General features: G+C 64.7%; 4 protein-coding genes across 4 annotated transcripts; 2 read left to right on the top strand and 2 right to left on the bottom strand.

The window, feature by feature from the left end:
• The first annotated feature begins 46 nt into the window (after positions 1–46).
• Positions 47–2,565, top strand: SYNGR2 (synaptogyrin 2). The gene is made up of 4 exons (XM_051635009.1): positions 47–498; positions 740–977; positions 1,279–1,418; positions 1,513–2,565. Exons 1-4 carry the CDS (start codon positions 376–378, stop codon positions 1,708–1,710), a joined length of 699 nt encoding a protein of 232 aa, XP_051490969.1. The 5' UTR covers positions 47–375; the 3' UTR covers positions 1,711–2,565.
• Positions 2,566–2,867: 302 nt separating this feature from the next.
• On the bottom strand, positions 2,868–5,870 carry TK1 (thymidine kinase 1). The gene is made up of 7 exons (XM_051635090.1): positions 5,764–5,870; positions 5,449–5,480; positions 5,187–5,300; positions 5,014–5,107; positions 4,612–4,701; positions 4,409–4,528; positions 2,868–4,289 (listed from the first exon to the last, which is right to left on the bottom strand). Exons 1-7 carry the CDS (start codon positions 5,827–5,829, stop codon positions 4,131–4,133), a joined length of 675 nt encoding a protein of 224 aa, XP_051491050.1. The 5' UTR covers positions 5,830–5,870; the 3' UTR covers positions 2,868–4,130.
• A 290-nt stretch (positions 5,871–6,160) lies between these two features.
• AFMID (arylformamidase) lies at positions 6,161–8,829 on the top strand. Its single transcript, XM_051635089.1, has 11 exons — positions 6,161–6,285; positions 6,385–6,475; positions 6,580–6,684; positions 6,758–6,806; positions 6,964–7,049; positions 7,125–7,197; positions 7,510–7,607; positions 7,802–7,880; positions 7,983–8,118; positions 8,275–8,379; positions 8,549–8,829. Exons 1-11 carry the CDS (start codon positions 6,220–6,222, stop codon positions 8,576–8,578), a joined length of 918 nt encoding a protein of 305 aa, XP_051491049.1. The 5' UTR covers positions 6,161–6,219; the 3' UTR covers positions 8,579–8,829.
• A 471-nt stretch (positions 8,830–9,300) lies between these two features.
• LOC127391750 (uncharacterized) lies at positions 9,301–10,936 on the bottom strand. Its single transcript, XM_051634845.1, is given in 4 exon segments — positions 9,301–10,063; positions 10,065–10,213; positions 10,476–10,559; positions 10,774–10,936. Coding segments are annotated over 4 exon segments (948 nt in total). The 5' UTR covers positions 10,931–10,936; the 3' UTR covers positions 9,301–9,505.
• Between the last annotated feature and the right edge of the window lie 11,273 nt (positions 10,937–22,209).

Here is a 22,209-nt window from a genome sequence, read left to right as displayed (position 1 = left end):
GGACTGAGCCCGAGGGCCCGCCCGCCGCGCCGGAGCACGGCCCCCGGGATAGGCATGGCAGGACCCGCAGCCCCGACGTGGGGAAGGACGCCCCGTCCCGTCCCTGCAGGAGCCCCCGACCCGGCCCGCGGGGCGAATTGGCTCCAGGGGGTAGGAGCGGGACAGAGACCGCCGTGCCTCCCCGCCAGCGCTGTCCCGGGACCGCAGAGCGGCTCCGCCGGGGGGCAGGAACGGAGCTGCCGCTGCCCTCGCTGGCCGGGCGGGGGAGACACGGCCCCGCGGTCCTGAGCCCGGCCCGCCCCGCTCCGCCCCGCCGGCGGGGGGGACCGCCCGGCCAGCCTCCCCGGGGCGGTGCCGCGCAGAAGCGGCGGCGCGATGGAGGGCGGCGGCGGCGGCGGCGGCGGCGGCGGCGCGTACGGGGCGGCCAAGGCCGGCGGAGCCTTCGACCTGGGCCGCTTCGTGCAGCAGCCGCAGGTCCTGGCGCGGATCGCCAGCGCGGTGAGTCGGACCGGGACAGCCCCGGGAGGGTCGGCCCCGCGGCCCGGAGCCCGCACGGCCCGTCCCACCGTTCCCCTCCCTCCTGCCCGCCCCGGGGCCCGGCCCAGCCTCTCCCGCTCCCCCCCGCGGAGGCGGGCGCTCAACCGAGCCCCCCCGGGCCGGTGCCCCCAGTGCCCCCCGTCAGCCCTGGAAGGGCTGAGGGGCCGCCCCGGTGCCGCCCCCCCGACGCCCGCCTCTGCAGGTATTCGCCCTGATCGTGTTCGCCTGCCTGGTCGGTGAGGGCTACAGCAGCCTGCCCACAAACCCCCAGCTCTTCTGCATCTTCAACCACAACGAGGACGCCTGCCGCTACGGCATCGGCATCGGCGTCCTGGCCTTCCTCGCCTGCATCTTCTTCTTCATGGTGGACGTCTACTTCCCCCAGATCAGCAACACCACCGACCGCAAGTACCTGGTGCTGGCGGATCTCGGCTTCTCAGGTACCGGCGGCCGCGGGGACGGGCTGTGCCCGCTGCAATGGCTGACCTCGTCCCATGACGTGGCTGCTGGTGCCTGGGAAGGCAGCCGCTCCCGCTTGGCTCGCTGCCCACAGGCCACGCGCAGCCTGGGAGAGTCTGAGGAGCTGTGGGGCACGGGCGGCTGCATGGGGCTGGGCGCCAGCATCCAGCCACCCTTGAAGGCTGGTGGGAGCTGGGTCTGGCCTGGGGACCTGCCTGGAGCAGCTGGAGGCAGCCCTGGCCCCTTGCTGTCCCAGCACCTCACGCCATCTTTCCTCCACAGGTCTCTGGACATTCCTCTGGTTTGTTGGGTTTTGTTTCCTGGCCAACCAGTGGGCCTGGACACGGGCTGAGGACGTGCTTGTTGGGGCTGACTCAGCCCGTGCTGCCATCACCTTCAGCTTCTTCTCTATCTTCTCCTGGGTGAGTGAGGCCACAGTGGAGCCCGGTGTGCAGGGGCTCCCTGGGCCACACTGCCCAGGGCAGCCCTCACACCGCAGGCCCCGTGTCTCTCTAGGGCCTCCTGATCACCTTCGCTTACAAGAGATACAAGATGGGGGTGGAGGATTTTGTTCACAGCTACGTTGACCCTACCCCGGAGGTTTCGGCTCCCTACTCCAGCTACCCCAACATCAGCCATGACAGCTACCAGCAGCCACCCTTCACCCAGACAGTGGAAGGCCCGGAGGGTTACCAGCCCCCGCCGGTGTACTGAGCCCCGGCAGGATGGCTCTGCTAGTGCAATTCTCTTCTGTGGGGTGGGAAGGAGGGACCTGCGACTCGGAGGGCAAGGTGGGGCAGAGGGGTGGTGGCTGCTTTGTGTTGGGGCCACTGGCCTCAGTGCTGGTCCTGGTGGCAGAGCCGAGCTCCATGCGGCTGGGAGCCGCAGTTCGGCATGCGGTGGGTGACTTTGCATGTTGTGGGTGATTCACAGTGCCTGAGCATGGCCCTGCGGAGGAAGTGTGGGGCTGCTGCGTGGTTTGTTCCCCCTGGCTGTACCCTGTGCCTGCTGCCCTGGCCCATCCTGACACTGGTGGCTTTCCAGCCCTGCTGTCTGCACCCCAAGTGCCAGCTCTTGCTGCCATCTCACAGCCAGGTGTTCCAGCTCCTGCCTGCCGCTGGCTGCCCGTGCCTTACCCCTCAGCTGCTGCTGGGTGAGCTTGATGCCAAAGCCCTGTCCTCTTTGACTGTAACCTCCCGTGCTGTGCCTTTGCCACAGCCTGCACTAGAGCTGCCAGTGCTCGGATGACACGGTTTGGGAGCCGTGGGAGTGGTGAGCACTGGACCTAGCAGGGCTGTGGCTGCTCCTGGTGTCCCAGCAAGGTCCTGGAGCACTGTCCCCAAGGGCTTGGCCCCTTGCTTGCCCCCACAGAAGCAAGGCTGCCATCCCACCCCACTACTCCCTGACAGCACCCAGCTCTGTTGCTGTGCTGCCATCTCAGGTTGTTTTCTGCTGTACCTGTTGTGAAGCTGTTCCCAGCAGCTGTGTGGGTATGCAAGCTGTTGCTGCTGGGGCTGGCCTTCAGAGAGTTGTTTGTCACTGTAGAGATGGAATAAACTTTTTCACCGAGCCACCATGTGCTGTTCTTCTCTGGGGAAGCAGAAGGGAGATTCCTCCTAGCTCCTTGAGGGCTGGGGGTTCCAGGCAGGGACACAGCCAAGCAGCCCCAGCCCCCCACTGGGCTGTGAACAACACACTCACTCTGGTGTCTATTTTTAGGCAAGCCCTCCTCCTGCTCGTCACAGCCCAGCTGGTACCAGGTCTGAGTAGACAGCTCCAACCCCAGCCCTGTGCTCAGCCCAGCCTCTGTTTGCAGAGACTGGTTACTGTGGGGAAGCCTTTTCAGAGCAGTCTGGTATAAAGCACAGAGAGACAATTTAATTGTTATTTATTAACCTAAAGCAGTAGCAGTGCTGCCTTCCCTGTCCCCAAGGGGAAAGCTCAGGCCTGGCAACCAAGTGCTTGTGAGGAGTGAGAGGCAGGGGGTTCAGGCACCTCAGGAGGTGCCTTCCCGTCTCCAAAGGTGCAGGCTGACAGACACCACATTGGCACGTGGAGGTCTGACCTGGCCAGAGCCAAGAGCTGCTGCCTGGACCTTGTGGATGCTGCCTCCCAGGGAAAAGAACTTCTGGAAGGAATAAGAAAAAACCAAAAAAACAACCAACCCCAAACTTCTACAAGCAAAGGAGGAAAAGGCTCCATCAGGTGCCTACAGCAGAGGAAAACTCAGCCTCGAGAATTTTTTGAAAGCTCAGGAGAGTAAGATACATGACTAGAGTGGAAAACCATCCACTCAAACCAGAGACCCTTTTCCAAGGAGCTGGATCTTCACAGAAACAGCAGCTCAAATCTTTGCAGAGGTTTGAGCCTCCTGAGCGTCCAAACCCTTCCCAAGTAACTAAGCACTGAAGCAGCAGCACCAAGCTTGGACCTGAGCAAAGCCACCCTGGCTTTGGAGTGATGCGTCCAGAAGATCCTTCCTTTCCTGCTTTTCTGTTTCAACACAAATTTACAAGGCAGTTAAAGCCAATGAGTGTAACAGCAAAAGTGCAGGCCAAACACGATCGTCCAAGGGGGCTGCTGAGGGCCAGGCTTCTGCTGCACATGTCAGTTGAAAAGTTGTGCCACAGCTCTACAAGGGACAGGTTATCTCATCAAACTGCTTTAAAAAAGGAAGTGGGTTTAAAATACTAAGTTACTGCACATTGTCTTAAGAAACCTAAAATTTAGCAACTGCACACAAGAAGGAGAGTTGCATTCACAGGCAAGTGACCTGGCCAGCAGTGCCAGTGCTGGTGCAGGCAGAGGAGCAGGAGCAGAGCTGTGGCAGTGAGGGGAGCCCTGCAGCCTGCCTGGCTGTAACAGTTCTCCAGGATCTGCTTGTGTGGCAGCATCAGTAGCTACAACTGTCTCTTTTCCATGGTCTGAACTCACTGTTAGTTGGGCTCCAGCTTCAGCTCCCCCCACCATGAGGTCCAGTTGATCCCAGTTGGTGCAGAGGAACAGGGGCTGGGCTGGGCAGGTAGAGCTGAGAAACGCAAGCTTTGCTAAAAGCAGGGGAAGGCAGATCTGGCATCTGGGAGCTGCAGCGCCCAGCTTCTGTCCTCTCATTTTTCCCCATGCGAGCCCAGCAGTCAAGAAGCGAAGATCTTCCGGGAGGCCGATACCTCCAGCTGCTTCACCCCCATGGGCACATTCTCCTTGTTCTCCAACCCAGGCTGCTGCGGCCGCTTGCGGAAGTAGCAGGCTCGGCAGACAGAGTGGTACTTGTCTGCTCCTCCAATCACTTCAACCTGGCAAGAAATTTGGCAGAGTGACTCTCCAGGCTCTGCTGCCCTGAGGAGATCCCTCTAGACCAGCAGGACTGGCAAGATGGAGCTGCTGAAGCACGTCCTGCTCCGAGGGAACTCACCTCCCTCTCTGCTCCCAGCCTCTTGGTGTAGGAGGCCTCGCGGTAGCACTCCATGCACACGGCGTTCAGCTTCACCACGCTCTCTGCCAGCGGCACCAGGTTCAGGATGCTGCCGAAAGCCTGTGCCAGGACAGCAGGGGGGTTCTGCTGGGTGGGTTCACCCAGAATCCCAACACAGCTGCTGTACTAGAAGACTGGTTTACCTTTCTCTGGAAAGTCCCATCAAGAGCAGCAACGATGACAGTTTTACCAGCATTGGCCATCGTCTCGCAGAAGTCCACAATGTCTGGGAACTAGAGGAGGCACAAAGAGCATTAGGGGAAAGAAGGAGCAGCACTTAGCTCAGGATCCAGCAGCAAAGAGCCCAAAGAAAGTTAGAGCCATGTTACCTATCCACAAAATGGACTCCAGCCCTGTTTTCCTTAGCCTGCATGGACTAAGGAAAGAGTTTGACTGTACGAGCATGGTCCAGCAGGATTAAACTGCCCCAGGGTATTGTGTCCCACCCCCTGCTACAGAGGATTCAGACTTTCTCCTGCACAGGGTGCTCTGAAGGAGCTGGGACCTGCAGAGCACCCAAGAACCTGTCCTGGCTGTGCACTTACGAACTGGCCCTCGTCAATGCCAATGACTGCAGAGCCCAAAGCCTCCTGGTATACGTCCTTGAGCAGGCAGGCAGGCAGGGCCTCCATGGTGCTTCTGCAAGGAGGGAGAGGGAGTGAGCCAGACAGCCGGGCGTAGGGCCAGCAGGGCAGGGTCCTCCTGCCCCGGGACCCACCTGTCGTGTGTAGAGACACCGGAGGTGCAGTAACGTGTGTCCTTGGCGTATTTCACCAGCAGGCACTTGTACTGGGCGAGCTGGAACCGCCGCACGCGCCGCATGAGCTCCGTGCTGGAAGATACGACCGTCAGCGACCCCCGGGCCACCCCTGCCCATCCCTGCCCCCCCTCCGAGCCACTCCTGCCCCACTGGGCCAACGTCCTCTCCTCCCATCCACCCCGGGCCGTCCCCTGTCTCTCCCCCGACCGCCCCTGCCTACCTCTTCCCGGAGAACATGGGTCCGAAGATCACCTGAGGGCAGAACCGCGGGGTGAGCAGGCAGGAGCACGCCTTGGACGTGCGCCGGGCAGGCGGCCCCGGACACCAGCCCGGGCACCGGCCCAGCCACCACCCTGCCCAGCCAGGCATCCTCCGGGCCCCGCTGCGGCCCCGGGAGCCCCGGGTCCCTCAGAGCTGGTGCGGCCCCGCGCCCAACCACCACCTCGCACAGCTCGGGAGTTCCCCGGTACCGGCCCGGCCGCTCCACCCCCGCCGCCCCGCGGGTGCCAGCGCCGGTGCCGCCCTGTGCCGATACCTGGATCTGGCCGCGCGGGCGGCTGGGGGAGCCGGGGTGGACGCCGGGCACCGTCAGGCAGTTCATGGCGGCACCGAGCGCCCGCGCGCGCGCCGCGCCGGCCAATAGGGGCAGGCCTCTCGCTCACGCGCCGCCGCGCCGGCCAATCGGAGGAGGGCTCGTGCAGCCGCGCGCCGTGCCGCCAATGGGGGAGCAGGCGCCAAAGTTCTTTCTCTCCGCGCGTTCCAAACGATTTCGTCTACGCGAGGTTACGTCATCACCCGTTAGCCCCGGGAGGCCAATGGGAGCTGGGAGACCCCGCCCCCTGCCCCGCCCCCCTGCCCCGCCTCCCAGCAGGCCAATGGGAGCGGGCGGCCCCACCTACCGGCTCTGGCTCCGCCCCTTGGGTCTGGCCCCGCCCCCGGGCAGGAGGGGCGGAGCCGCCGCGGCCCGATCGGGATCGCGACCGGTACCGGGATGGGGATCGAGTCCGGACCCGGTCCCGGCCGCAACGCGGGGTCATGGCAAGACATGTCGGCGCAGGTATGGCCCGCAGGGCGGGAGGTGGCAGTTCCCGCCCGCGGTCTCTCCCTGCCGCCGCCGCCCCGGACCCCCGCACCGCAGCCCCCTGTCCCTCCGTAGGCGCTGGAGGATCAGTACTCGCCGAGCCGCTGGTCCCCCCGCCTGGACCCGGACACCGTCATCGAGGCGCACCTCGCCGGGACGGCGGCAGGTGAGGAGCGGGCGGTCTCGGTCGGGAGCGGGGCTGGGGACCGGGACCGGGGGCCGGGAGGGTTGGGGGCCGGGGCTGCCCCAGGCGCCGTGTCTATCCCGCAGGAACCCAACGGGCCCGGGCCAGCGGCCAGACCTCGCTGCATGTTCCGTACGGCGCCGGGGCGCGGGAGCAGCTGGACATCTATTTCCCCACCGACCCCACTGGCAGTAGGTGCTGGGCGGGCCGGGGCGGGGGGGGCCGGGGCCGGGCACCACGCTCACCCCGGCCTGTGCTGCGCAGCCTTCCCGCTCCTGGTCTATATCCACGGCGGATACTGGCAGTGCTTGAGGTGAGGTGGGCAGGGGGTGAGGAAATCCCGGGGAAAGGGAGCCCCCTGCCTGCTCTTCCCACCTCCCCTCTCACCACACCCAGGCTGGTCCTGGGCACTCTGGGTCTGACTGGCCCCTAGGCATCCCCCAGCCTGCCTACCTTCTCTTCTCCCACAGTAAAGATGAGTCGGGGTTCGCAGCCCCCCCACTGGTGTCACGGGGTGTGGCGGTTGTGGCAGTGGGCTATGACATAGCCCCTGAAGGTAGGTGCTGCCCAGCAAAGGTTGTGGCCGCCTGTGCCAGCCTGGCACCCGCCTGACTGTGCCCTCTTTGCCCAGGCCACATGGACGTCATGGTGCAGCAGGTGCGGCGCAGCCTGGCCTTCCTGGTGCAGAAGTACCCCAGCACCAGGTGGGCCCCGGCATCCCCACTGTGGTGGCCACTGTCAGGTCACTGGGGCAAAATTCAGGGCATGGTTTGGTGTGTGGGGGTGGCTGTGGCAGCAACAGGTGAACGAGGCCTGTGCAGTGACAAAGGCTTTGTCACCTCGGTCCAAGCATTGGGCAATGCCAGTGGCCACAGTCCCTTGTCATTGTGTCAGTCAACGGGCTGGGAAATGTCTCCAAGCTGTCGTGTTCAGGCTGTGGTGTGTGTGGCTGTGCCACCTCTTCTGTGCAGAGCAGCCGCCACTCCCTGCACTGGCTCACAGCTCCCCCTCTCCAGGGGCATTTACCTGTGTGGACACTCAGCGGGGGCCCACCTGGCAGCCATGGTGTTGTCCACAGACTGGACAGAGTACGGAGTGACACCGAACATCAAAGGTAGCGTCACCGTGTCCCAGAGCACTGAAGGAGAACCAGTGCCAGCACCCAGGGCAAGGCCAGCTCTGCTGCCTGTATGGGGCTGGTGCAGGGCTCTGGGGTCCCAGACAAGCTGCCCCCAGGGCAAGTGCAAGAAGAGTTCCCAAGCGCTGAGGTGTGAGGGGCCCCTCACCTGCCGGTGCCTCTGCCTGCAGGAGCTGTGCTGGTGAGTGGCGTGTATGACCTGGAGCCCATCCTGCGCACCTATGTCAACGATGCGCTGGGCATGACATGGTGAGCCTGCACGCTGGGGGGATGGCAGCTGGGAAGGGGCATGGAGGGGACCCCCATTCCGAGCCAGGGGCTATGGCAGCTGTGCTGCACTGTCTTCTGCAGGGAGGTGGCCCAGAGGAACAGCCCCATGCTGCGCGTGGCCCCTGCAGCACCCGCAGCTGCTGCCTGCCAGGTGCTGGTGGTCGTGGCCCAGCACGACTCCCCGGAGTTCCGCCGGCAGTCGCAGGAGTACGGCCAGGTGAGCCCCGGCAGTGCCCGCCTGGTGCCACAGGATGCTGTTCCTGACCAAGTTGGTGCTGTACCGAGCAGCATCTACCACCATCCTGTGAAGCTGCTGTGCAGTCCAGGGCAGATGGGGCTGGGGTCCCTCCTGCCAGCACCACTCTCTCTGCAGGCCCTGCGTGCAGCTGGCTGGTCAGTCTCTCTGCTGGATATCGCTGGTGTGGATCACTTTGATGTCATTGAGAAGCTGTCGGAGGAGAACTATGTCCTCACCCAGGTAGGGAGAGATCCCATCCTCCCTTTGCTCTGAGCGTGTCTTAGCCCAGCAGCATGGGAGGGCTGTGCTGAGGCGAGCTTCTGTGCACTGGGTGGCTTTGGGGCTGGCTGTCATCCCCAGGGGTGGAGGAGCGGAGGCACAGCTCACAAGGCTTGGGTCCTCATCCCAGGTGATTCTGAACATGATTTCAAGAGCTTGATGGCAAGTTGGGAGCAAACGAAGGTGGGAACCACAGCCCTGTGTGCCAGTGCCAGGCTGCCTGGGCACACCCTGCCCTCCTCCAGCCAGGACAGCAGCTTATAATAGATTCTCGCCGGGGCATTCCTGCCCATCTGGAGCTCAGGGCTGGCAGGCCTGCAGGCTGGTCTGGACAACAGGGTGATGATGTCTGTTCTCTCAGTTTCCTTTAAACTGCTTACTGCCAATACAAAATAAAATATCAGTAATGGCTGCCTGGGTGTATTTCTGCTTCTCAGGGCACTGGGGCTGTGCTAAGCTGCTTAGGGACACGCTAGACAAGGCTGCTGCAGACACTCTCCTGTCCCAGCACAGAGCTCCAGTCCTGCACTGGGCCCTTCTGTGCCAGCATAGGGAAGTGTGGCCCTGCATCCAGCTCTTGGCACAGACAAAAACAAGGACTTGAGGCTGGGCTGGCAGGGAAACCCCAAGAACTGTGGGAAGGCTGCAGGACTGGCGTAACCCCCCTTTGAGGTTGGGGGTGATGCACACTGGTTGCTGCCTGGGGCAGGTACAAACTCCACTGCTGCTGTGCAGCGGCCCTGCTCCTATGGCTGTGAGATGCTTCCACCTCCTCAAGAGCACTTGTCTGTCAGTGGGGACCTCTGAGCTGTGCTGGTGTCCCTCATACAGAGTCAGGGGAGGAGGATGCTTGGGAGAAAACACCCTGCACAGCCACAGCACTGCCAGAACACGTTTATTGGGCCCCCCCATGCTTGGGGGAGTCGGGTGCAAGTCCAGGGCCAGCTTCTCCTGGCATTTCCTGGCCTCAAAGTCCAACTTGCTCTTTGCCAACTCAGTGTCATGGGCTGAGACGTTGCAGTGCCAGACGGCACGCACGGTGTGTGCCGACCAGGGGAACACCAGGACGCTGACAGCCTGGCCAGTCTCAGCTATCTCCTCCTTGCTCACTACCTGCAGGTAGGGCCCCAGTGTCCGTGCAGTGCCCTCCTGCCGGCTCTGGCTGCTCAGGAGGGGCTGCTGCTAGCCACGGGCTACGGGCTCCTATCTGCTGGAGGTAGGCGAGGGGCAGCTCCCAGCCCCCTGCCGAGCTGTGCGTGTTCTCCAGGCACAGGAGCTCGGGGCGCGGGTGGTACCGGCTGCCGTGGGCCTCGCGGATAGTCAGCTCCAGCTGGTCCAAGTCGAAGGTGCCGTCTGGCAGGTCTGGCAGAGTCTGGGAGTGGACACGAGCGACCTGTGCCCCGGGCAGGACAGCGAGCAGAGCTGATGGGGGCGGTGGCAGTGCACAGAGAGGACGGTGGCAGAGGGTGGGGGGACACTGGCAGTGTGTGGGGGTCCCAGCCCTCTGCCCCTCCTGCCCCATGCCGGCTGTACTCGGCTGCCACTCTGCCCCAGCCTCGGCTCGGGCGGTTGGGGGGTGCAGCGGCTCCGCCGCCAGCGGAGGGCAGCAACCAGCCGCCCTCCTCCCCGCCCCGCGCTGCCGCTGCCAACGGGCCCGCTGGGCCCCGCCAGCCCGTGGCGGGAGCCCTCCGACCCGCAGCACTCAACTGCGCGGCCCCGCCGTGCTCGAAGAGGTGCAGGTGGGTGTCCCGGCCCAGGAGCAGCTGAGCCCCCCTGCGCTGGCAGTGGCACATCACTGGGGGGGCAGGGGCCTGTTAAGGAGGGGGACCACGGGGAGTCCCCACCGGGCAGCCCCGGCCGGGGGGCAGACGGGCTCAGCTCTCCCCTGCAACTCCCCGGGCACTTCCTGAGCAGCAGCGGGGCTCACTTCGGGATTCCGGGGAGAAGTGGGGCTGTTCTTGCCCTCTGCACCCGCCGTGGGCTGGGTGCAGGATCCAGGTTTGTGACCTGACCGTCCCGGGGCGGGGGAACGGGCTGGCGCAGCCCCCGGCACTCACCGGCGATGAGGTTCGCCATCGTGGCCGTGGGCACAGAAAGAGCCTCCTCCATCCCCGGGACCCCCGCGGCCAGGCGCTGCAGCTCTGCAGGGGGAGAAGGCACAGGGGGGCTAAGGAGCGAGTGCCTGCTCACCCTCGGCGGGCGCGAGGGGACGGCCAGAAGCCCCCCAGATCCGGGCTGCCGCATCTAGCCCCCTACACCTTCCCCAGCCCTACTCTGGGTTCCCCACCCCGGCTGCCCCCCGGGCTGGGGGCTGCAGGCAGGGACTCCACGGGGGGTCCCGTCCCCGCCGCCCACCGTTGACCGCCGGGTCCTCCCCGTAGTCATCGTCGCCCACGGCAGCGCGGGCCATGGCGCGGCTCATCCCCGCGCAGGGCCGGGTCACCGTGTCGCTCCGCGGGGCGGGGGACGGGGAGAACCCCTCAGCTGCAGCCCCCCGGCCGCGGGCAGCCATGCCCGCCGCAGCACCGCCCGCATCGCCGGGACCGCCCCGCCGCAAGGGCTCCCGGGTGGGGGCGGGATTGACCGGGCGAACTCGGCCCCGGTACCCGTTCGCCGTCTCAGGCTGGGCCGTGGGCTTCGAGTCCCGCAGAATCGGCAGGACACGGGGAAGCGGCTTCTGTTTGGGCACCGGGAGTGTCCCGGGACTGCCCATGCAGTGCGGCCCTGCAGACACCCCACCCCTCCAAACCTGCATCCCTCCATGCCCCCATCCTTCTATCCTCTATTCCCCCATTACCCATCCCTCCATCCCTCACTTCCACCGTGTGCCCAGTGCTCCCTGAGCCATGGTGTAGGGCAGGCAGAAGTGCTGGGGGACATGGGAAGATTCAGCCCCCAGTCCTCTGGCTGTTTTGTGGCCCCTCATTTTGCCGGGTGCACCCATCCTGGACATCCTGCTGGAGGGAGCACAGGCAGCCTGGTGCATGTTCTGTGCTGCTGCTGCTGCCCCAACTGCCACGTGCCACCACACAGACCTGGCACCCCCTGCCCTCCCTCCTATCCAAGAGCCCCCACAGCTGCCCACAGGCCTGCGCCCTGCCTGTGCCCTGCACTCGGGGCCTCAGCGCCGCTGCAGCCCGTGCTGTCAGCCCTGCAGATGAGTGAGCCATAAACAGTCCTTCATGGAGACGTTTTTCACACACGGGGCCACATGTTAACAGTTTTTCTTTATTTACTGCCTCCATTTCCTCTTTGTTCCAGGAACTTGTCCTCCAACTTCAAGCTGCTCATGATTAGGCAAAAAGGCCTCTAATCTCCCCGATCTGATTTACCGTCACTGAGAGCAGAAGCTTCCCGTTACTGGCCCTGGACCTGGGAGCACGGACAGCCGAGCTCTGCTCTGCTGAGCCTCTCCTCCCCAAAGCTACCCCGCTGCATGCACTGCCTTCCCAGCAGCTTCCTCTTCCAGTAAGCTCTGGGCAGCCTGGCTGGCCATGTCACAGGTGTAGGGCTGGGGGGGAAGCACAGGTGTGGGGCCCTGGGCCAGGCACCCCACCATGTCTGGGGCAGCTGCCCTGGGGCAGGGTAGGCTCCAGAGCCGTTTCCTCTGCTCCCTTGGGAAGGGCTGGCTGGCTGGAGCATCCCTTGGCCATGGCCTCCCCAGCCACTTACCCACTGGGGTAGCCAGGTGGCTCCAGGGTGCCCTGCAGTGCCCAGTGTGGGGACATCACCCATCCTGGCAGTGCCTCTAAGCCTCAGCCCTGGCAAGTGCTGGTTCTGCGGACCTGTGGGGTTGGCTCAAGGCTCTGTGCTGCACAGCCAGGCAGCGCCTGGGGTCTGTGGCTACACGGGGAGCTCTATCATGTGGAGGTGGCTACATCCTTCACAGGACCCTGCAGTGTGGCAGAGCTTCTGCCATGGAGCCCCATGTCCAGCTCATGTCTGGGCTTGGACCTGCCTTGGGTCCAGTCCACTGCCGGCACCTGGCCAGCTCCCCTGACCACACAGAGCCTAGAGGGGGCTCGGTGGGGCCAGCACTGAGGCCCAGGGGAGGGCTTGGGGCCACGTGTGGGGCTGGCTGAGCCAAGGCCACAGGCATGTGGGCAGTGCTGGTGCCCGGCAGGCAGCTCGGTGGGGCTTGGCCAGCAGCTGGGGGGGCTTGGCCAGGGCTCGCCCAGGGCTGGGCTGTGCCAGGCCCCTGCAGCCACCACTTGCCTTCAGCTCCTGGCCCCCCTAAAGATGCCACCACGGTGGGCTGAGCTCATGCTCCAGCGGTGCGTCCCCAGGGCTAAAATTAGCAGTTGATGCCTGACCGGGAGCAGGGAGCAGAGCCCAGGTCCCGCCGGGGCGGATCGTGTTTCCCCCCCGCCCTCCCTGCCACAGGCCTGGCAGCCGCCGGGGCGATTCCCGGAGCCGGCTGGTCTCCCCCTGTCCCGGCCCCCCGGCTCTGCCCGCTCGCCCCGCTGCACGCCTTGGCCCCCCGGCCCTGGGGCTGGCCCCCACGCACGTCCCCTCTTGCGGGTACTCTGGGGGGGGGGCTGCAGCCGGGGGAGACACAGCAGCCAGCGCCGGCGCGGCTGTGCCCCTCGGCCATTGCCGGGCTGGGCCGAGCTGCCCGTCCTGGCACACGTGTCTGCCCCGGGGACAGGGCTGGCGGCTGGGCCGGGGGGCTGCAGGCACAGGGGTGCCGGTGGCACAGGCAGTGCCATGGCTGTCTTGTGCTGGGTGCCCAGGGCTGGTGTCTGTGCTGCCTGCGCTGCCATAGCTCGTCCTGTGGGCCAGGACCGGCCGTGGAGAGCCCCACTCCTGACCAGGCAGGGGGGAGCCACCATCAATCATACCCGGAGGGGCAGGGGCCACGGAGCCAAGTGATTTCCTACTGTCGGGAACTGTGGAGCGATGCCTGGAAGCGCTGGGACGTGCTGGGCTCCTGGCTCAGCCTGTCAGGGGCACAGCCAGGGCTCTGGCGTGCCGTGCCACACCGCGGGCAGAGCCAGGCCGTGCTGGGGGTGGAGGTGGCACCGAGGGGCGGGTGCTGCCATCTCTGCCAGCCCAGCCTGCCGCTGTCCTAGTGTAACAGTCCCAGGCTCCTTGGGACACATGCCGGCAGCTACTTGTACACAAGGTGTCCAAATGAGCCTGAGCCCAGAACAAATGCTCGACGGCCCCACTGGGACGCACCCGCCGGGCACTGTCACCCCAGCCCGGTGGGGCGGGACTGCCCAGAGGAGCCGGGGGGCCGGCAGCGCTGTGTGAGGTTCGGCTGCGATGCCTGTCGCTGTGGTCTGGGCTGGGTGTTCCCCACGGACCACTGGCATGGGACAGGGTGGGCAGAGCCCCCTGGTCCCGGGGGAGGCTGGGGGTGCCCATGTTGTGGGAGCCACGGGCACGGCTTGCACCAGGGGTGCTAGGAGGCCTTGGGCCAGCAGCTGGGTGAGCCATAAGCCGTGAGCCGTGTGCCGTGCAGGCGCCGAACCCGCTGCGGGCCAGGGGAGGAGCGGGAGCACAGAGCCTGGAGCCGGTGCCGGGTGGATGCTCCGTTCCCCGGGGCTGGCGGGAGATGGGGTGCAAGTCGTTCTCCCCCCGCTCCCGTCCCAACCTGCCGGGGCTGCTTGGGTGACCCCTCCCTCCGCCGGCAACAACTTTTCCAGTAAAACCACCGCAGAAATCCCTGCTTCCCGACAGGACCGCCCCTCGGCTGCCGGGGGGGGCGCAAGCCGCCCTTAACCCTTCCCGGCCCGGCTCTGCCGTGCGACCGTCCCTCGGGCTCGGAGTCACCGGTCGGGGCAGTGCGGCAGCCCCCGGGCTGCCCCGGCCGGTGGCTGCGAGCCCGGGGGCCGATCACACGGCAGAGCCGCACAGGGGGGTCTGCCCGCCCACCCCGGGTCAGCGATGTCCACACTCTCCAGGGGAATCCCAGGTGGGCAAACAGGATAGCTGTGCTAGAGCAGCCTGATCTGCCGTGCTGGGAGCAGAAGGAGCATCCCAAGTGATGTGGAGATGGAAAATGTTCTGGGAATAAAGCATCTCTCCAAGGGGATACCCTGGCACTACAGGGGCAGAGGGGCAGCCAGGTGGTCAGGTAGCCATGGTGGGATGGGGTCCTGCCTGTCCCTAGACAAGGAGTGATGTTCTGTGTGGGGCTGGGAGCCAGCTTATGGGACATGCAGCATGAGCCCTGGCTCGCAGCAGGTGCCCCTGGCTGGGCCCATCCATGGCTCCAGGTTGTGGGTCCCTGGTGGAGGTGTGGGTCCCTGGTGGAGGTGTGGGTCCCTGGTGGAGGTGTGGATGGTGGCTCGGCTGCCTGATGAGGATGGGGAGAGAAGACCACAGAGGGAAGGAGCAAACCACTGCCATGTTCCCCCTGGATGGGGCACCGTGGCTTTGGCTGCACGTGGGCAGATCAGGGTCAGACCCCTGGGATGTGCCTGTGGTGAGTGGTTGCAGGGGGCTGGGGAGGTCCCTCTGCTCCTGAGACCCGGTGCTGGGAGGGAGCAGCTCTCAGGGCACCCTGGGAGAGCAATGATGCCTGCAACAGCTCTAGGCTGGGTGCCATGCTGGCTCCTTCCCTGGAGCCCCATGGTTCCAGTCCTGCTGGTTGGGCAGAGCAGGGGCTGTCACGGCATCGGGGCTGTGCTGAGAGCTGTGCTGGACCATCCCTGGGCCCTGCACTGGCTGCTGTGCTGGTTGAGCCAGGGCTGAGGTAAGTGCTGTAATTGTTTTCTCTGTGGCCCGGGATGAATAATTGAGAGGTCTTTGAGGAGAATTAATTAGCCTGTTTATTGGCAGTAAATGCTTTTCTCCAGATGATGAAATAGATCCCGAGCCACACGTGGGGCAGGCGGATGCAGGTCACTGAGGCAGCTCTGGAGCTTGCTGGTGCCAGGTCTGTGACCTAGCTGTGCTGGTGCCCCATGGCCACCATGCTGGTGCCAGCTCCCACAGCCTCTGGCAGCCCTGCATACCCCAAGGTCACTTCACCCACCTGCAGTGCTTTGTGTGGGGAAACTTGTGTGGGAAGGAGCAGGGGGCACTGAGAGGTGGCCAGGATCATGCCCCAGACCTGTGCCGAAGCTCCTTCCAGGCTGCTCTGCACAGGGTGGGACTGGTCGGTCCCTCTGGGACAGCCCTGGCCAGCCTGGGCAGAGCTCTGCCCCACGGCATGGCACAGGGGGGCAACTGTGGCCCTGGTCAGAGGGCAGGAGCAAGCCACCAAGCCCCTCAGCTGCCTGAAGCCATCAGCTGAGCAGTGCTGCTCTTTCAGGCTCACAGCCCATCCTGCGGGCTCCCTCCCAGTGCAGACCCCTCTACTGTTCCCCTGTGTCTCCTTCCTCATGGCTGCCAAGGTGGTGCCAGCTTGGGGCTTGGGGCCTCCTCTTCTCCCCAGGGCATGAGGGGCAGGGCCCTGTATGGCCAGAAATGCTTAAACAAGGATTTCCTTGTTGCTGCACGAGCTGTTTGCCTTGCTCCCAGGCCAGCCGTTAATGAGGTTTGGCAGGAGGCACTGGCAGTCCCAGCCATTGGATTTCTATAAATCAACCTGGTGCTAATGCATCGGGCTGGCTGGGATGGAGCTGCTTGGCCTTGGTGCATGGGGAGGGCGGCCGAGCGCGGCCATCCCAGCCTGTGGGATCGGGGTTGCTCTGCAGCACCAAGGCATGAATGTCCCTCTGGGTTTCAGGGCAGTTTGGGGTCAGGCTGGGCTTGGTAGCTGCAGCCCTGCAGGGCCCTGGGAGCCCATTTGGGTGAGGAGAACCTTCTTGGGGAGCTGCAAGCAGCCCCAGGGCATGGAGCAGAGAAGCAGGGGCCAATGGGACTGAGGGGGCTGCGGCTGCTTCCCAGAAGGCAGCTCGGAGCCGTCCCTCCAGCTGTTTGTTTCCAGGAATGACAGAAAGCATAAAGCAAAATAAAGCATGTCCTGCTGTATCCTGATCCATCCCCACTTCCCCTTCCCAGACCCAGAGGGGCTGGTGGGGGCTCAGGCAGCTCTGCCTCCATGCCTGCTCTGCCTTGGGGTGGGGGCTGCAGCTGTGCCCCCACCTTGTGCATGCAGCATGCCCCGTGTCCCCCTGCCCCAGGCAATCTCAGGCATGCAAAGCAGGGCAGGAAAATCACCCAGCCCTCCGGGAAGCATAGTGCAGCTGTGGCTGGTGGCTACCACATGGTGTCTGGTGGCTACCATGTGGCTGCTGGGAAGCAGCGCCGCGGCAGGGCCAGCACGAGGGGCAGTGGCACTGAAGCTGCCAGAAGCAGATGTGCCCGGCTGCTTCTGGCACAGGGCGTGGGGCACGGAGGAGATCCACATGGAGAATGTCACATTCCTCCTGGGAACAGGCTGTCCCACGCTTTGCTCCTGGCCCTGCCCTGGCTGTGGGGATCAGTGGGGCCACAGCAGGATGCTGGGGAGGGCACAGCCATGGAACTGGGCAGCCTTTGCTCCCACAGCCCTTCTTCATGGCAAAGCTGCCAGGAGAGTGATGAGGCTGCGGCAGGCGCTGGCTGAGGAAGAGCCACCAGCTTCAAAGGTGACGTTTCAGTTCCTGCTCTGAGTGTGCTTTCCCCCTTATCAAGAAACCCCCCGTCTCTCACTCAGAGAGTTTCTGCTGTGTGTGGAAACTGAGAGAAGCCCCAGGCTTCCGCAGGGTCACCACTGGCTGCTGGGAAAGCCCCAGCCCTGGCCCCCAGCGCCAGCCCAAAGCCCCCTCCCTGCCTCCAGGTCAGCGGTGTCCCCCTGCAGTGACCTCGCAGCAGGATGGCACTAGAATGGCAGTGGGAGCAGCAGGAGGGTACTGCCAGGAGCTGCCCCTCCATGCATGGCTGATATCCTCCACCCTGCCCATGTCCCCCGACAGCCTGGGATGTCTCTAAGGGGGGTCAGGGCAGAGGGGAATTGCTAATCCTGACCCTCTTTCTGGCTCTGGTGGCTCCCAGGGCCACGCTCCAGGCTGTGGGTAGGCACCCTCCCTGCAGGGGTGCCCATGCCTGCACCCCCATGACGGTGCCGGGGCTGGGAACAGGAACCCGGCAGGAGGTTGTGCAAGGAGGAGGGACCCGGGAGGGCATGGAGGCCTGTGTCGAAATTCCACACTCTTACAGAAACCTCCCCGGGCAGAATTCCTGACAGGGGTGATTCATCCCCCACTGGAAGCAATGACTTTGCCTCGCCAGTAAAACCCTCTAAACCTAAAGGGGCAGCAAGCACCGCTGCACCCTCACCGCTGCCAGCACCCGCTGTGGGTGATGGGTGACCCCGAGCCCTGCAGGCAGCACGGGCAGCCACGGCTGGGGGTGCTGGGTGAGCCTAGGGGGGCTGGGGGTGGCAGGGGCCAAGAGTGGTGAAGCAGTGGGTGCTGAGGGCAGGACTGACTCCCCAGTCCTGTCCCTGCAGGGTCGCTGCTGGCCCGAGCCAGCACAGGCTGGTGCCTCATCCAGGTGCTTTGGGGGGACCGACCCCCACCAGCGGGGCACGCGGGACGGCCCTTTCCGGGAAGCTCGAGGGCAGCCAGGCTGCGGCGTTCCCGACAGCAGCTCTGTTTTTAATAACAGCAAATCAATGGATGCCCGATTCCAACCAGAGCAAACTCCTGTGCTTCCTTCGCTGGCCTCCCTGGCCAGTACTTCCCTGTAGGGCAGGAATGGGGGGCGGGGTAGCCCCGACCCTGGGGGCAGTACGTGTGTTTCCCAGCGCCGATGACCCGCGCCTGCCTGCCCCACCTGCTTCGCCCCACGCCGGTGCCTGCACCCCGGCCCTGCCGGCTCGGCTGCGCCGCAGGGGCTGGGGGGCAGGGGGGACAGGACGAGGGTCCTGGCTGCTGCTGGCGAGCCCCAGGCTGTGTCCCCCGTCAGTGCACCGGTGCTGCCAGAGAGGCTGCTCGGGGCTTGTGCTGCTCCTGGTTGTGCTGCTCCAGGCTGGGCATTCCCAGCTGTTCCCAGCTGCTGCCTCCCCCAGCCCCGTGCCCCAATTCAGTCCCCCTCCCCGCGGGGCTTGCACAAATCTCCCTGCTCTCTTTGTGCTTGTTTTGAGAACAGATTAGTCATGGCTCTTAGCTGGCTTCCAGCAAACTGCACAACAGCACCATGGAAAAACGAGAACAGCAAAGTGATGACTCAGCAGGGCTCACACTCCTGTCCCTCGGGTGCCAACTGTCCCCTGCTCCTGTGCAGCCCCGGGCACCGTTGGAGACCACCAGTGGGGACCAGGGGGCCAATAGAGAAGCTGGACCAGGGTGGGAGATGCAGGGAAGGAAAGTCTGGGGCAGCACCTGCCTGGAAGCAGCAATGGGTGAGCAGGGGCTGGGAAGGTGCTCCCTCAGTGGGATGCCATGTCCCCAGCGTCCCTGGGGGTGACAGACCCTCGAGGACAGCCTCTGCCCTGTCTCTGAGCTCAGGACCCCTGTCCTGCTCCCAGTGAGTGGGGGTCCACTCCACCATGCCAGCAGCTCACTTCCACAAGCCCTCCCGGCCTCTTGTGTGCTAGAACATCCTGCACCAGCAGCTCCCACACAATGCCCTGGCAAAGCTGTACAGGCACGGGGGCTGCCATGGCACGGGGGCTGCCATGGCACAGGGGCTGTCCTGACACAGAGGCTGCTGGGCCACGGCCAGGCAGCAGCTCCACACCCCAGAGCCACAGGGCTGGGGATCCCCAGGCTTTCATGCTCGGCAGGTGCCCCATGACATCGGGGCCCTCCTGGCCAGCAGCTGCATGCTGGGGCTGTGCCAGTGCCAGGAACTCCTGGGGCGGGCCCTTACCGTACCTCACACCTCGCTCTGCAGCCCTTTATTGCCCTGCCTTGGCCAGCTGCCGGCGGCACAGCGAGCTGCCAAGCCTCCGTGCCAGGTGGCTTATTGTGATCCCATGGCACTGGACACCAACTGGTGTCAGCTGCCAAGGATGAACAATGTAATTGCCGGAATTACAGTAAAGTGCTCCCATTCCCACTCGTTAAATGCTGAGATGGGGCCCCTGGGTCCTTGTAGGGAACATCTGCTCCAGCTGTGCCCTCTGCCAGCTGCATGCCCTGTCCTTGCCCCGCGTGGTGCCGCCTCTGCCCACTGCCCTGGAGCTGCTGTCTGCTGGTGGGCCCTGGGAGCCAGGGGACAGGCACAGCCCACCCAGCTGCAGGGACCTTTGGGCCCCCCAGCATCGTGCACTGGTGGTGGGGTTAGGCAGGATGGGCTGGGCTGGGAGCAGCAGCACTGGCCCCACAGACACAGGGTCCCACATCCCAAAGCCCTGTCCCCAGCTGCGTGTGTGGCATCACTGCTGCCTGCTCCTGCACCATGGCTGAGCCCAGGGCTGATGGGAGGCGAAGGGATGCTCTGGGACCTGGGTTTGGCACCTGCCCATGGCTGCTCTGCCAGGGTCATCCCAGGACTCTGCAATGTGCTGGGCAAACACACCCAAGGCAGCTGGCAGCCTGCTGCTGGAGCACCCACAGGGAACTCCTGTGCTGTGCCACGTGGTCGGTGTGCCTCTGCTGGTGGCCAGTGCCCTGTGGAGGCAGCTGCAAGGGCAGTGCAAGCCTGGGCCAGGGTCTCTGGCCAGGGAGCAGGAGGGGGCTGACCCTGGGGAGGGCAAAGATGGGGGCTGCCCCTGTACTGGCACCCCCATGCCCTGGCTATTCCCACCCTTGGCTCTGCACAGGGCTGGAGCTGCAGGATGAAGCCCACTGCTGACTGCCCACCCTGCAGCCCCAGCACCACCAGCACTGGGCTCCTGCTCCTCCACCTTGGCCTGTCCCCAGCACGGGACGGGGTGGGGTGGCCTGCAGCTGCCATTGCCACAGCAACGCTGCTTTGTTTGAAACCTTCCTCTGAAACGTCAAGACTTTCTTCAGGCCCCAGCTGCCAGGATGAAAACTTCCTCCTGGGCTGTGGAAACGCGCCAGGGGGGGGTTTCCTCTCCAAACATCCAACTTCTTGTGTTGTGCCGTGGCTGGTGGTTATGGGGTGCAGGACCGAGCCCCAGACAGGTGCTGGGGTGGGCAGGGGCCAGTGAGGGCTGTGGGGTGATGGGAGAGGTGAGGATTCCATGGGGTGGGTGAAGGGTCCATGGCTTTCAAAGATGTGGGAGAGGAGGACCCCCGGGCTGGTGGGTAAGGGGGAGCGGTGAGCCAGTGGATGTGGCTGCCGGGTGGGCTGGGGCAGAGTGGCCATGCAGAGCTGCTGATGGAAGGAGTGAGGAATCCACAGCTGCTGACTCCCTCAGAGCTGGCCACGGGTCTGGCTGGAAGAGCAGCAACAGAGAAGAGTTTCCATGGGGACGTATACAGGGCTCATCTGAAGCCCAAAATACACCCTGGCCTGGGCACAGGGGTCCTGCTGTGCTCCCCGCCTGCTCACAGCCCTGTCCGGGTCAGGGACAGCCAGGGGGCAAACCTGGCATGCGATGAGGGGGCTGAGGGCAGCCCCTGCAGCTGCCCTGGCTGCCAAGGCTCTGCCTCCTCCACACCAGCAATACAAGCCAGTAGCGGGGCCAGGGGTCTTGTGCCATACCATGGGGCCATCACCCACCCCAAGCCCCCAGCTGGGGCATCTGGCACCAGCCCCGGGGCTGTGCTGCAGAGCCTGAGCTCCTGCTTCCCGGCAGCTCACGCGGGGAGCAGATGTCAGTGTCCCTGTTCCCAACCGTCCCTGTGGCCCTGGCTGGCCGAGGAACTGCCATGTAAGGAGCAGGTGGTGACATTTACAGTAAGTCCCCAGCTGCTGCACAGCCCTTTCCTGCATCCTACTGGGAAATACAGCGGTGGATGTGGGAATGTCCTGGCGCTGCAGAGCCGAGGCAGGAGGAAGTGCATGAGGGGTGTGCCACAAGGTTAGGGTGTTCATGGTGAGCTCTGGGCAGCCCCAGTGCTGCCGCTCACTGCCACCTTCCTCAGGGTGACTGCTGACTCCTGGGTGCAAGGACAGGAGAGTCTGGTGGGTGACTGGTCTCTTGGGTGATGGCTGAGCCAGCCCAAGGGGACACTCCAAGGGTGTACTGTGTGGTGTCACCTCCCTCTGGCTGTGGGCTGTGGGTCGTGCCCAGCTCCATGGACCTGCCTAGCCCTGGAGACATGGAGAGGGGGCAGCTGCAGGATCATGGTGTCCCAGCCCCTCTCCTTGCTCCCTGCGCTTCTGCCCTATTTCCTGTCCAGCTCCCAGCACCACCGTGGAGCAATAGGGTCCAGTTCCCCATCCAGGAAGCCTTGGCAGGGCGAGCTCAGCCGGGTCCAGCCCCGGCACTGTGCAGAGGGGAACTGGCTGCCCCTGATGCACTGAATCAGCTGCTTACGAAACGCGGGGCCAAGTCCGCTCGGCTTCTCTGGAGAAGGCGAGAGGTTTGTGAAACCTTCGGCAGGGATTTGCCCGCCAGCTGCCGCGTCACTGCTGCCGTGGGGTTGGGTTTGTTCCAAGAAACCCACAGGACTGGCGGAGCTTCCCGGACTTTCAGTTCTGGGTTGCAGCACCGCTGCAGCTGGAGCAGGAGGGAAGAGGCCCCCGAACCACGGGGCCCTTCTGGGGAGTGGTGAAGCCAGGGTTGTTCTGGCAGGGCTGGGGTCTGTCTGGGGGGAGTTGGGCAGGGCAGCTGCCTACAGTCTTTCCCATCTGCCCCACTGTGGGATCCCCAACTCTGCCAGAGTGCTGGGGGTGCTCAGGTGCCCCATCCCCTCTGTGCCATCATCTGCTCCAGAGCTGTGATGCTCCAGGTCCTTCCCAGCTGCTGTGGGTGCCGCAGGGCTGATGCTCCCTCTGCCCCTCAGTGCTGCTCCCACCCAATCCCTGGCGTGGGGCTAGGAGCCACCGGCG

Source organism: Apus apus, chromosome 17 (genome assembly GCF_020740795.1).
Source record: "Apus apus isolate bApuApu2 chromosome 17, bApuApu2.pri.cur, whole genome shotgun sequence".
In the NCBI taxonomy this organism is placed as follows: Eukaryota; Metazoa; Chordata; class Aves; order Apodiformes; family Apodidae; genus Apus; species Apus apus.
This window is presented reverse-complemented; position numbering and strand designations above follow the sequence as displayed.

What these genes read in the sequence shown, in the direction of transcription:
- SYNGR2 (XM_051635009.1), top strand. Translation starts at nt 376, where the DNA reads ATGGAGGGCGGCGGCGGCGGCGGCGGCGGCGGCGGCGCGTACGGGGCG. An exon ending in TGGCGCGGATCGCCAGCGCG is followed by an intron (nt 499 to 739) that starts GTGAGTCGGACC and finishes CCGCCTCTGCAG; the next exon opens with GTATTCGCCCTGATCGTGTT. An exon ending in TCTTCTCTATCTTCTCCTGG is followed by an intron (nt 1,419 to 1,512) that starts GTGAGTGAGGCC and finishes GTGTCTCTCTAG; the next exon opens with GGCCTCCTGATCACCTTCGC.
- TK1 (XM_051635090.1), bottom strand. Translation starts at nt 5,829, where the DNA reads ATGAACTGCCTGACGGTGCCCGGCGTCCACCCCGGCTCCCCCAGCCGC. An exon ending in CCCATGTTCTCCGGGAAGAG is followed by an intron (nt 5,301 to 5,448) that starts GTAGGCAGGGGC and finishes CGTATCTTCCAG; the next exon opens with CACGGAGCTCATGCGGCGCG. An exon ending in GCATTGACGAGGGCCAGTTC is followed by an intron (nt 4,702 to 5,013) that starts GTAAGTGCACAG and finishes TGCCTCCTCTAG; the next exon opens with TTCCCAGACATTGTGGACTT.
- AFMID (XM_051635089.1), top strand. Translation starts at nt 6,220, where the DNA reads ATGGGGATCGAGTCCGGACCCGGTCCCGGCCGCAACGCGGGGTCATGG. An exon ending in GGCAAGACATGTCGGCGCAG is followed by an intron (nt 6,286 to 6,384) that starts GTATGGCCCGCA and finishes GTCCCTCCGTAG; the next exon opens with GCGCTGGAGGATCAGTACTC. An exon ending in CAGAAGTACCCCAGCACCAG is followed by an intron (nt 7,198 to 7,509) that starts GTGGGCCCCGGC and finishes CCCCCTCTCCAG; the next exon opens with GGGCATTTACCTGTGTGGAC.